General features: G+C 44.5%; 1 protein-coding gene across 1 annotated transcript in view; it reads left to right on the forward strand.

Annotated features, from left to right (window-relative positions):
- Positions 1-12,541, forward strand: part of LOC148443376 (extracellular matrix protein 2-like) — a 101,226-nt gene that overhangs the window by 46,940 nt on the left and 41,745 nt on the right. Inside the window, exons 5-6 of the mRNA XM_088462902.1 lie at positions 10,883-10,998; positions 11,821-11,953. Of these exons, the coding sequence (XP_088319028.1) occupies positions 10,883-10,998; positions 11,821-11,953 (249 nt within the window). The remainder of the gene's footprint in view (positions 1-10,882; positions 10,999-11,820; positions 11,954-12,541) is intronic.

Genomic DNA, 12,541 nt, shown 5'->3' on the forward strand with positions numbered 1-12,541 from the left:
TAACTCTGTTCCTGCTGCCTATCCGCCTACCATTTGTCTGAGCCCCTTACTCTGTTCCTGTTGCCTATCTGCCTACTATTTGTCTGAGCCCCTAACTCTGTTCCTGCTGCCTATCCGCCTACTATTTGCCTGAGCTCCTAACTCTGTTCCTGCTGCCTATCTGCCTGCTATTTGTCTGAGCCCCTAACTCTGTTCCTGCTGCCTATCCGACTACTCTTTGTCTGAGCTCCTAACTCTGTTCCTGCTGCCTATCTGCCTACTATTTGTCTGAGCCCCTAACTCTGTTCCTGCTGCCTATCCGCCTACTATTTGTCTGAGCTCCTAACTCTGTTCCTGCTGCCTATCCGCCTACTATTTGTCTGAGCCCCTAACTCTGTTCCTGCTGCCTATCCGCCTACTATTTGTCTGAGCCCCTAACTCTGTTCCTGCTGCCTATCTGCCTACTATTTGTCTGAGCCCCTAACTCTGTTCCTGCTGCCTATCCGCCTACTATTTGTCTGAGCTCCTAACTCTGTTCCTGCTGCCTATCCGCCTACCATTTGTCTGAGCTCATAACTCTGTTCCTGCTGCCTATCCGCCTACTATTTGTCTGAGCTCCTAACTCTGTTCCTGCTGCCTGTCCGCCTACTATTTGTCTGAGCCCCTAACTCTGTTCCCGCTGCCTATCCGCCTACCATTTGTCTGAGCCCCTAACTCTGTTCCCGCTGCCTATCCGCCTACCATTTGTCTGAGCTCCTAACTCTGTTCCCGCTGCCTATCCGCCTACCATTTGTCTGAGCTCCTAATTCTGTTCCTGCTGCCTATCCGTCTACCATTTGTCTGAGCTCCTAACTCTGTTCCTGCTGCCTATCCGCCTACCATTTGTCTGAGCTCCTAACTCTGTTCCTGCTGCCTATCCGCCTACCATTTGTCTGAGCCCCTTACTCTGTTCCTGTTGCCTATCTGCCTACTATTTGTCTGAGCCCCTAACTCTGTTCCTGCTGCCTATCCGCCTACTATTTGCCTGAGCTCCTAACTCTGTTCCTGCTGCCTATCTGCCTGCTATTTGTCTGAGCCCCTAACTCTGTTCCTGCTGCCTATCCGACTACTCTTTGTCTGAGCTCCTAACTCTGTTCCTGCTGCCTATCTGCCTACTATTTGTCTGAGCCCCTAACTCTGTTCCTGCTGCCTATCCGCCTACTATTTGTCTGAGCTCCTAACTCTGTTCCTGCTGCCTATCCGCCTACTATTTGTCTGAGCCCCTAACTCTGTTCCTGCTGCCTATCCGCCTACTATTTGTCTGAGCCCCTAACTCTGTTCCTGCTGCCTATCTGCCTACTATTTGTCTGAGCCCCTAACTCTGTTCCTGCTGCCTATCCGCCTACTATTTGTCTGAGCTCCTAACTCTGTTCCTGCTGCCTATCCGCCTACCATTTGTCTGAGCTCATAACTCTGTTCCTGCTGCCTATCCGCCTACTATTTGTCTGAGCTCCTAACTCTGTTCCTGCTGCCTGTCCGCCTACTATTTGTCTGAGCCCCTAACTCTGTTCCTGCTGCCTATCCGCCTTCCATTTGTCTGAGCTCATAACTCTGTTCCTGCTTCCTATCCGCCTACTATTTGTCTGAGCTCCTAACTCTGTTCCTGCTGCCTATCCGCCTACCATTTGTCTGAGCCCCTAACTCTGTTCCTGCTGCCTATCCGCCTACCATTTGTCTGAGCCCCTAACTCTGTTCTTGCTGCCTATCCGCCTACTATTTGTCTGAGCTCCTAACTCTGTTCCTGCTGCCTAACCGCCTACCATTTGTCTGAGCTCATAACTCTGTTCCTGCTGCCTATCCGCCTACTATTTGTCTGAGCTCCTAACTCTGTTCCTGCTGCCTATCCGCCTACTATTTGTCTGAGCCCCTAACTCTGTTCCTGCTGCCTATCCGCCTACCATTTGTCTGAGCTCATAACTCTGGTCCTGCTGCCTATCCGCCTACTATTTGTCTGAGCTCCTAACTCTGTTCCTGCTGCCTATCCGCCTACCATTTATCTGAGCCGCTAACTCTGTTCCCGCTGCCTATCCGCCTACTATTTGTCTGAGCTCCTAACTCTGTTCCTGCTGCCTATCCGCCTACCATTTGTCTGAACTCATAACTCTGTTCCTGCTGCCTATCCACCTACCATTTGTCTGAGCTCCTAATTCTGTTCCTGCTGCCTATCCGCCTACCATTTGTCTGAGCTCCTAACTCTGTTCCTGCTGCCTATCCGCCTACCATTTGTCTGAGCTCCTAACTCTGTTCCTGCTGCCTATCCGCCTACTATTTGTCTGAGCTCCTAACTCTGTTCCTGCTGCCTATCCGCCTACCATTTGTCTGAGCTTCTGTCTCAGAGCCTGATTCAGCAAGGAACGCAGTTGCTTATATGTTAGCAATCGGCCTATTGTTACATTCTGCGCATGCATATGCATCGCAGTGCGCGTGCGTGAACTAGCTATTGCGATCGGGGCGGTGATCACAAAGGCTATGCAGACCCATTGCATAGTGTTAGACAGGAAGTGCCGTTTGTGGGTGGTGATGGGGGGGGGGGTCACCTAACGCAGGCAAGCCAGTGCGTGTCAGTGGCGTTGCAGGGGCATGTATAAATTATCCACTGCGATACCATACGCAGCCTGAAGCCTCATAGGCTGCGCTGAAGTAAGCAATTTCTGAGTAATGTCTGACCTGCCTTAACTGTGCGTGAGGCTTCGATGATACTTGATTGTATCAATGTTTTCGCAGTCTTGCTAACCAGTACGGATGTGCATGTAGGTTAAGTGGGCGTCCTTATGTAGTGGTGCGGCGGCATTGTGATTGCTTTGGATTAGCATACTATCGCAGTTGAACTGTGGGCCTGATTCAGAGACGGACGCTGTTTGCAGACGGTCATTCCAAAAAAGGGGCCAGCTATTTAAATTGAGCGCTCGCTCATTTGTGGTTTGTTGACGCCTCTATGTCTGAGCGAGCGAATGAAAAATGCGCTCGCTATTTTGTAAAGACGCCCCTTTGCCGCATCACACGTTATCTCCGGTATTTATTTGATTAATCGGGTACATCGAAAGGCATCTGAACTGCTCGCAGTGCTTGTGGTAGGTTTTTCCTACCGCAATCACTGCGAGCAGTTCAGGATAAAAGACAACCAAGTGACGTGGTCGATGACGCTCCTTTACTAATTATGCACTCCCATTAAACGCCCTTTTTTCCATCTGGCACGCCTGCATTCGGATCTCCACTCCCCCGTTTTCAAGCACCTTCCCCTGTTACCACCCACATACGGTACATTCTGTCAATCAAATTAGCAGCCCCTCGCTGTTTTGCGAGCGCTCAATTTCCGACCGCAATGACTGGTTTGCGCATGTGCATTAAGACCCATACGCATGCACAGTTGTGCGAACATCGCTCAGAGCGGCCGCTTACAAGTGGCTCTGAATCAGGCCCTGTGTGCGTATGCCATATTGCGATTCGTAGTGAATCAGGCCCTCTGTACTTGCTGCCTCCCTTTTGTCTAAGCTCCACGCATTGCCAAGTAATAACTGTTAAACAAAACATTCAATGAAACGGTAACAGTCGTTCTATAAAACGTACTTCTGATTAAGTTATGTTTCAACATGACATCTCTTAAAAAAAAATGCTAAAACATACTAAAATCTAAAAAATATTTACATTTTCTAACTCATTTTGTCATATTTGCCCTTTTGTGTATGTAAGCTATGATATTGCAGAATAATTCATCATTGGCTTGGCACACTCGGAAACAAAATTATTCTGTGCATTTTGCTGCAATCTGAATCAACAAGAAAATGATTGAAACCAGTTGTTGCTAATGTGCGCTGACTTGTTTTCTATTCTTTAAAAAGGTCACCCAGAAGATCACATATGGGTGCCATCTGCAGCACAGAATATTTAAGGAGCAAGTTTACTGCGTATTAAAGTCAGTTTGAAGATAAATCAAAGCTAACTTCATATTGTAGTTTATTTCTTTTACATTGTAACAGACTTGCAAATTGAGGCCAACAAGTGTAAAATTGTGTCTTTTCTTCTTATGAAACTTCCGTGTCCTGGTTTATGGGCGTTTTATAAGCCAGCAGACGTTTTCTTCTGGTTTCTAAGAAATGGTATAAAGTTGAAAGCAGAGAGTCTGCGATTTGTCCTGATTTTTAGATGAGTTTTTTTTTATTAGAGTAGCAAAGAAGGTATTATTTGTTCTAATAATAGTCATGTGATTTCCATTGTGTCAAGCTCACAAAGTTTATAAACTAGGGACAAAGTCTCCAAGGCTTCCTTTCATGCACATCCAAAAGGATGTACCCAGTATCTTCCCCAAGGTCAAAGGAAATTATACTCTTTTCATATGGTCCAGTAAGTCTCTAAAGCTGCAAGCCCCTGAAAATGATCGGAATGTTATTATTAGCATAAATCAGTCTGGTTACCTGTTAGAAGACATGTTGTTTTGTTCTAATTCCATAGTACTCTTCTTCAAGTCGCTAATAATGAGTTTGATAAGTGTTGTGTATCCATGGCAACCACAGACACATGACTATTATGTAATGAGCAGAGAGGCTTTGGAACGGTAGCGGATAGATCCCCTTCAGTAGATGTACCCTGACGTCCTCAGTTACTGTCCAACATCATTAGTTACTATCCACGTGGACATAGAAGGGAACTATAAACCTGTGGCGTGCGAAACGAGCCATCATGCCTGAAGTGTGGCGAGGGAAGCGAGCCTGCAAGGGTACAAATTTCTTCTTTTGGTGGACTTTATGGGCATGGAACCGCACTTCCGCCCTCACTCCACGTCACTTCCAGGTACATCTACTGAAGGGGATCTCTAAACTACTGCTTTGGAACTCTTCTCTTCACAGGATACACTTCATAACCCCATGTCTCGTCCCCTACACTATCCCCTGTTATTTTCTCAGATTAGGTTGCACTCTCCCCATGAATTGATTTCAAAGCTGAAACCAATTGCTCCCGTCTGAGATACCTTTTCTGCAGTGGAGAAAAAAAACCAAACAATTCCCAGGGAAAATTTCCCTCTACAAAACAAAAGTGCAAAGACATAAGGGCAGTCATTTTTTTCTGATGGTACTCAGGAGTACCCGATACCTCCACCTTTTTTTGGTATAGTTGTTAATTCTCATAACTAGTTCCAGGAACAGGGAGAAATCAGGGAAATCATTTCATTAAATGATAAAAAAATAAAATTAGCTTCTGCATACTTGTTTATGGTATGGAATCTACTATAAATCTTGTACCAACTTCAGGTGAGTACCAACACCTTTTTCATGGAAAAATAAGCATTGCGTGAGGGTAAGTAGTAAGGAAGGAAGGACATGATCCTCAGTTCACCCTGCTGAAATGTTTCAGAAAAGGGCCACATAAATTAGTGGGGGCGATGTCAGTGGGAAGATTTTTTTGTATTAAAAGTGGAGTACATAGAAAAGATGCGTATAGTGTATATGCATTGTCCAGCACTCATTACACTTTACAGTGCCCAAAAAATACCTAGCAGTGTCCCCTAGATTGTATTTCATTAGTTGAGATGGGATCAGTATGAATGACCGCCGGACGAGAGCCCAGCGGTCGAAATCCCAACGCCGGCAGGCCGAACAGCGGAGATCCCGACAGAGGTGAGTAAATTACCTAACCCTCCCCTCTTCGATATTTCTACACCTATCAAATATCAATCATCCCTAGCAGGCCTTGTGGCCGCTGGTCACATGACTGCATCCCTTTGCGATATAGTGCAGAGTCATATTACGCTCGTTCACTTCTAATTGCTAGTGTGAAAAAGGCTATCTTGGTAGCTAGTATATATAGCATAGTTCTTTCTCTTTATAATTATACCAAGCAGGCTCCATTCTCATCGCCTGCAATGTTATGGCTGAATAATGTTTTTGGACTCATGGATGTGAAGTATCGGCTGACAGTAGACCTGCCGTCACTGTGTTGTGCTGCAGTCATCCAGACCTATGAACACTTATCACTCCTAGGCCTGCGTGACTCCAACAGTGACAATTCCTCATGGTGACTGAACGTCTCTGATCTGCAGGTTCTCATGTCATTCATAGTAACCAATGAGTCCTTGCACATTGCCATGGGCACCTACAGAGCAGAGTGAAGTAAGTGAATGGGGTGGGTAGTCTGTGCAACATAAGTCAGGGACAGGGAGTTTTGGGGAGGGGAGTATATGTGTTATTTAGTGTGTGTGTGGGGGGAGGCATCTGTGAAACAGACCACTGACAACAGTAGTGGATTCAGGCGGGATGATAGGGGGTGGTGGATTAGAATAGCTTTGACCCTCCTGCACTCTGAGTGGGGCATGTCTGCATAATATATCTGGCAATAGGTATATTTCTCTGCAATATACAGCTGGTAATGTGGTATTATCTCCAGGGCAGCCATTAGAAATCTCAGGCCTTGTTACGAAGAGTGGACATGATGTGTGGGTGAGACCACATCAAGTTGGGACTTTCAGAACCCCATGCACAGATGCTGTGTTGCTGGTGCCACTGAAGGGGGCATGGTCACACCATATTGGAGGCATGGCAGCGGATCTATTGCTTGCCCAGGACCTGTGACAGCACCTCTTGCTGTCTCAATGGGATACATTTACTAAAGTGCTGGTTTTTAGAAGTGGAGATGTTTCCCATAGCAACCAATCAGATTCTTTTTAACATGTATCTAGCACCTTCTACAAGACAATAGCTAGAATTGCTAGGGGCAACATCTCCACTCCTAAAAACCCGCACTTTAGTAATTACACCGCTATAAGTCTAAAGATGGGTGTAATGGAATACATGTCTGACAATGGAAGATCTGATCATATCTATTAGTGTCTACACGTTTAATTCAGATATTTCAAGCACAGGAATGCAGTCATCCTATAACTAATACTGGGGGGTCTATTTACTAAGCAGGGTTAGGAGACAGAGTGAAAAGTGATAACAAAGTAATAAGGTGCCAGCCAATCAGCTCCCAACTGTCATATTTCAAACACAGCCTGTGAGATGGCAGTTAGGAGCTGATTGGCTGGCACCTTATCACTTTCTTATCACTTTTCACTCTGTCTCCTAACACTGCTTAGTAACTAGACCCCTGTATGTGCAGTGGTCTAAATTTGCTGGGTGTAATAATAGTACCAAAAATATATTTATAATCAGGGCCGTAACTAGGGTAGTGCGACCTGTGCCATGGCGCAGGGCACCGCAGGGCAGGGGGCGCTGTTTGGGCCTGTCAATTTCCTGTTTATTATCATTCTCACTTGCAGCTTCCTCTTCTTTTATCCCATCATCTCCTGACCTCCCCTATCTCTTCTCTGGCCCTTCCCCATGTGGCCCTTTTTCAGGTGCACTTCTTATGTCCCTATTTAATAAAATGGGGGGGTGCCAATGCTCTCTCTGGCACAGTGCACCAAAAAGTCTAGATACAGCTCTGTGTATAACAATCATGACTGTTTGCTGGGAATCTTGATGGTTATAATCCGGGTAAGGAACTGGTGGTCATCTGCTTAGGTGAGAGTTGTCATCAATTCATACTTGCCAACCCTCCCTCATTGTCAGGGAGACTCCCTGAAATTGCAGCAATCTCCCTGTCTCCCTGAAGAGTCTACCAATCTCCCTCATTTCACCTTACCCCCATTATGATACTGTTCTATAAAAGAAAAAACAGAGATATATACATTCAAATGGGATCATTAGTATAATTTCCCTGCATTGGTTATTATAAGGCACAATGATCCCTATGGCTACATGCATTTTCTGAGAAGTATCAGTATATTTTCATCAACAAGTGGATCTTACTAACTGCTTTGGGGCTCATTTACATGTGGATGTAAATCAATTTTATGACACGCCTATCAGATGTAGCAGTACACAAAGGGGTGCCGAGAGGGGGGGGGGAGCGGGTACACTTTACCCGGGCCACAGCAATCTCCTCTGCCTGAGGGAGGGAACGATCACACTGATCGCGCCCCCTCTGGCTTTGCACCGAGCTGAGGGGCTCACAGCGCCCCCTCTCCGGCGCACGCGGCGCTGCAAAAAATTTTAATTTTTTTTCTTCAAGGGTGCGTGGCCACGCCTCCCGCGATTAGGCCACGCCCCCTCTATACTGGGGCCCGGCGGCGCTCTCTACAGCCCTGAGGACACGCCCAGTTTAACGCGCGCTAGTAGGTGTTGCTTTCACAATCTCCCTGAAATGCTTTTTCAAAAGTAGGCAAGTATGCAATTGCATTGTAGGAGAAATGCTTTAATGTGCTTTGCATTATAATGTGATTATTGTTAGGTATGATATGCTACAGTATGTTATGATATCCACTACATGTATAGGTCCTTTCGATAAACAGATAGATAGATAGATAGATAGATAGATAGATAGATAGATAGATAAACAGATAGATAGATAGATAGATAGATAGATAAACAGATAGATAGATAGATAGATAGATAGATAGATAGATAGATAGATAGATAGATAGATAGATAGATAGATAGATTAGATAAAATAAAAACATGCGTCAAAGAAAGCCACGCCCATTATTTTGTTGCCACTAAAAATACATTTTGTTCTGCATAGTCAGTACTTTGCACATGAGTAATTAGTGTCATAGTACTTGCTCAACCACATACTATTCTAATACTGCATTGTAAAATATAGTGAGAAGTGTGGTGTCCAGTGTACAAAACCTGCAGAGTAACCAGGTGTAAGGTGCCCATATGTGCTGCAATATTGCCAGACCCTAATTGTGTTTCATGTGTCCACTGATTTACAATATGCAACTGGTTCTGAATGTCGACAGTAAAGGTAGACAAGTTCATTAGGTCGACCATCATTCTTTAGACATGTATTTAGGTCAACAGGGTTAAATGGTTGACATATTGAAAAGCCTCAAAATTCAACATGCCGAAGCTAAAATGTTGACACTTTTTTTTTTTAGCCTAACCCTAAAAATCATTGAAAAAAAACAACGTGTCAGCATTTTAGTGCCGACATGTTAAATGTCAACATTTTGAATGTGTTCACAATTTAACCTGGTTGACTTAAAAATAAAGCTGTTCAGCATTTGTGGGCTACATGCAAAAGCAGCCAGTATTTACCCTGTATGGAATAAATAAATACATTATTTGCAACCATTATAGTGCAACATGGTTTGTCCACATGCAAAGTTACTGTTTTTTCTTTTTTGCTTGTTCCCAACTCAGAATCAGCACCGATGTCTTTCCTGTATTACAGTGTAGTAGAAATGTAAGGCTTGTGTGTATGTGGAGCGTGTATGGTTCATTTAAGGGAGAGGATGGGGTCTTTGAATATTATGTATAAAGCTTCAGCAGCGCCATTTTCGGTCAGCAGGAGATGCAAAGATAAGGAGGTGCGATCTAGTACGTTGGTGCCACAGTCATATCAGTCTACTCCTTTCAGGTAACCAGTGACAAGCGGTGAGGTCAAAGGCTGGGGAGGCACACATGTATAAAAATGCAGTTTTTATATAAAAAATCTGGAGCATAACAGGGAGTGTGATAGGGGTGGGAGTATGACAGGAGAGGCTCTGCCTCCCCTGACTGCATGTCCCTGCAGGTAACGCACCTGGCCCTCTGGGTTCCCTTACATGTGGATGTACGCTATGCAAAATCAGGTGTTCCTGATTTATTAGTATAGTTCTGACTTTCCTCTCAGCTACACTTGAACTCCAAATGCAATGACCTTGTCTTTTTGTCTGGTCTCTTATTCACCTGCCATGAGCATTTACCAGTCCCTGACATTATTTCCACATATGCCCTGCTAGGAGGTGCTGTGATCTGCAATTAGCTCCAAAACACACCTGTAGGGGGCAGCAGTAAATACCAAGCTGCCCAATAGACTCTGTACATCAGGATAGTCACTGGATATTGTTAGAGCCAAAGTAAGTCAAACATATCGATCAATAAATATTGGTGAATAACACTGACATGAATATGATGAATATCGGTAATGTTCTTACCACTGCAATCTAAACAATGAGACACGCCCATGGGTGTAACTACCATAGGTACAAAGTGTGCAGCTGCTTTGGGGCCCAGAGTTGAGGGAGGCTAACTTCCTTGCTAAGGTTAAATGGGGACCCTTATAACCTTTTGCTATGGGGTCTTCAAATACCCAGTTACGCCCTTGGACATGCCAACAGCTTTTTGTGTTTGTAACACACTTTGGACCTGATTCAGGGAGAAATGCAGTTGTTTATGCGCACGCAATCGGTCGATTCTTGCGTACTGCGCATGCGTATGCTTCGTAGTGCACGGACTAGTCACTGCTATCGGGACAGCGATCTTGGAGGATTCGCAGACCCATTGCAGGGTGATTGACAGGAAGTGCCGTTTGTGGGTGGTGATGGGGGGGAGATCGGCCAAATGCAGGCGTGCCAGTGCGTTTATATGGCGTTGTAGGGATGTGCATAAATTAGCCACTGCGATACCATACGCAGCCTGAGGCCTCATTGCGTGCGCTTAAGTAAGCAAATCCTGAGTAAGGTTTGGACTTCATTACCTGTCCGATGTTACTGATTGTTGGTCAAGTATACGGATGTAAGTAAGGGGAAGTGGGAGTCCTTATGTCAGGCTGCGATCGCAATACGAATGCAAACATTTATATATCACCGCTGATATTAGCAACTGCGTTGTATCCATATAAGCAGAATAGTGATCCCTAGTGAATCAGGCCCTTTGTTAATTATGTGATATTCTGGTGAGTTCAGTTATTTCATCACTAAGTATAGCTGAGACAGACCTTTATTAAGGCGATACATTGTAAGACCTTGATAAAGGCCTCCGCAGAGACCAAAATGTGGGAATAAAGATGGTCAATGTATGACTTGCATAGAAAAAAACCCAAATGTATTGTTCTCCCCCAGAGAATGAGATTTCCAAACTTCCTGCAAGAGCCTTCTCGGGTCTCCCCAACTTAGAGTGGCTGGATCTGAGCAAGAACAAACTGGGCGACTCTGGCCTCTCATTTGATGTCTTTAAGGTAAAAGCCTCATCCCGCTGATTACTGAGCACGATATTCCCCTGTGACTTATTATACAGGAAGCTGGTGTTACATTGTAATTTATGACTCACAGATGTTTATGTTTAGAATAAAAGCCTCTGTTGATTACATTTACTACATACCACTTTCTATCTTATTATTCCAAACACATTTTTTTGAAGTGTGAAAATATATATTGTTGTCAATTATTTGTTTGAATACAGGTTGTCTTTGAATACTGCTGACTTCTGGGGTTACTTATTAACAAAGATGTAGCAGCGAATCCTCAGTTGGGTTTTATGAATGCCAATTAGGCACTGGGTTTATTTCCCAGTATTGCATTTGGGTGCAAAATTAGCATCAGCATTACAGCAACCAATCAGCAATTAGCTTCTATCTGTCTTGTTGAAACTTGACAATGAAAGCAAACTTTTGATTGGTTGATATTGTTACATGCAAATTTTGCACCTTAATTTAACGTTGGTTAATGAGACCAAATGAACGCCCAATTCTGATTGGTTGATAATGGTTATTGCACATTTAAATGATTGCTCTTTGAAATAATTAAGTCTGAGACTTTTCCACAGATAGCAACATACCAATGGATGGAAGTTTACCTTGATGTTTGTGTTTTAATTTGGGACATTTTGAATAAATCACATTTCTTTAGCATTTAGTTAAGGCAGCCATTTTATGACCTCTTAATTCACTCATGTAAACAGCATTTTTGAAGCTTTATGTTATCTGTTCTTGTATCTTCATAATGCTGTTGTAAACTGTAGTTCTGTCTATTCCCATGACTAATGAAGCATTGCCTTCCAGAATCTAACCAAACTGAAGCGGCTTAATTTGGACGGTAACCACCTGACTGCACTGCCGCTCCTCCCTCCATCTATTCAGGAACTGAAAGTCAATGACAATATACTCAAGGAACTGAACAGACACAGCTTCCGTGGTAAGAACCCAAATGTGGATGAGCATAACTCAATGTCTTGGGGAGGCAACATAAAATCAATCAGACACCCCTGCACCCCCCCCCCCCTTCCCCTCCTCCTTCCCTCTCTCTCACCTGGGCGTGCTGAGACTGGAGCAACAGCCGCAGATGGTCATGGCCGGGCTGGGACTGTGCTTTATAGCAATAGGCTGCACAGCCCCTGCATCGCAAGGAGGAGGAGGTGTAATGTGCAGTATTTTTACTAAAAGACCATGGTGCAGGGGCCGTGCATCCTATTGCTATAAAAGCACAGCCCCTGGGCGTCTGTGGCCACAGCCTTTAACCATGTTGGTCATCTGCCCACTAGGGTGGCCAAATTTAACAGCTATGGCCTTTTGGTGTTTGTGCCAGACGTTCAGATCACAGGTACTTTAGTCCAGTCAACAGGGGATGACACCCATATGCCAGTAGTCAAATCTGCCAACCAGACCTTTTGCTACTTTCCAAATGTGGATCATTCTCACACATGCCAATCATTTGTGGCAACACACATGGCAATATCTGTTCAATATGCCAATACAGGTGACAATATTGCTGTGTGTTTAACAG

This window comes from Taudactylus pleione, unplaced genomic scaffold (assembly GCF_031769625.1).
Source record: "Taudactylus pleione unplaced genomic scaffold, aTauple2 ptg001288l, whole genome shotgun sequence".
Taxonomy (NCBI): Eukaryota; Metazoa; Chordata; class Amphibia; order Anura; family Myobatrachidae; genus Taudactylus; species Taudactylus pleione.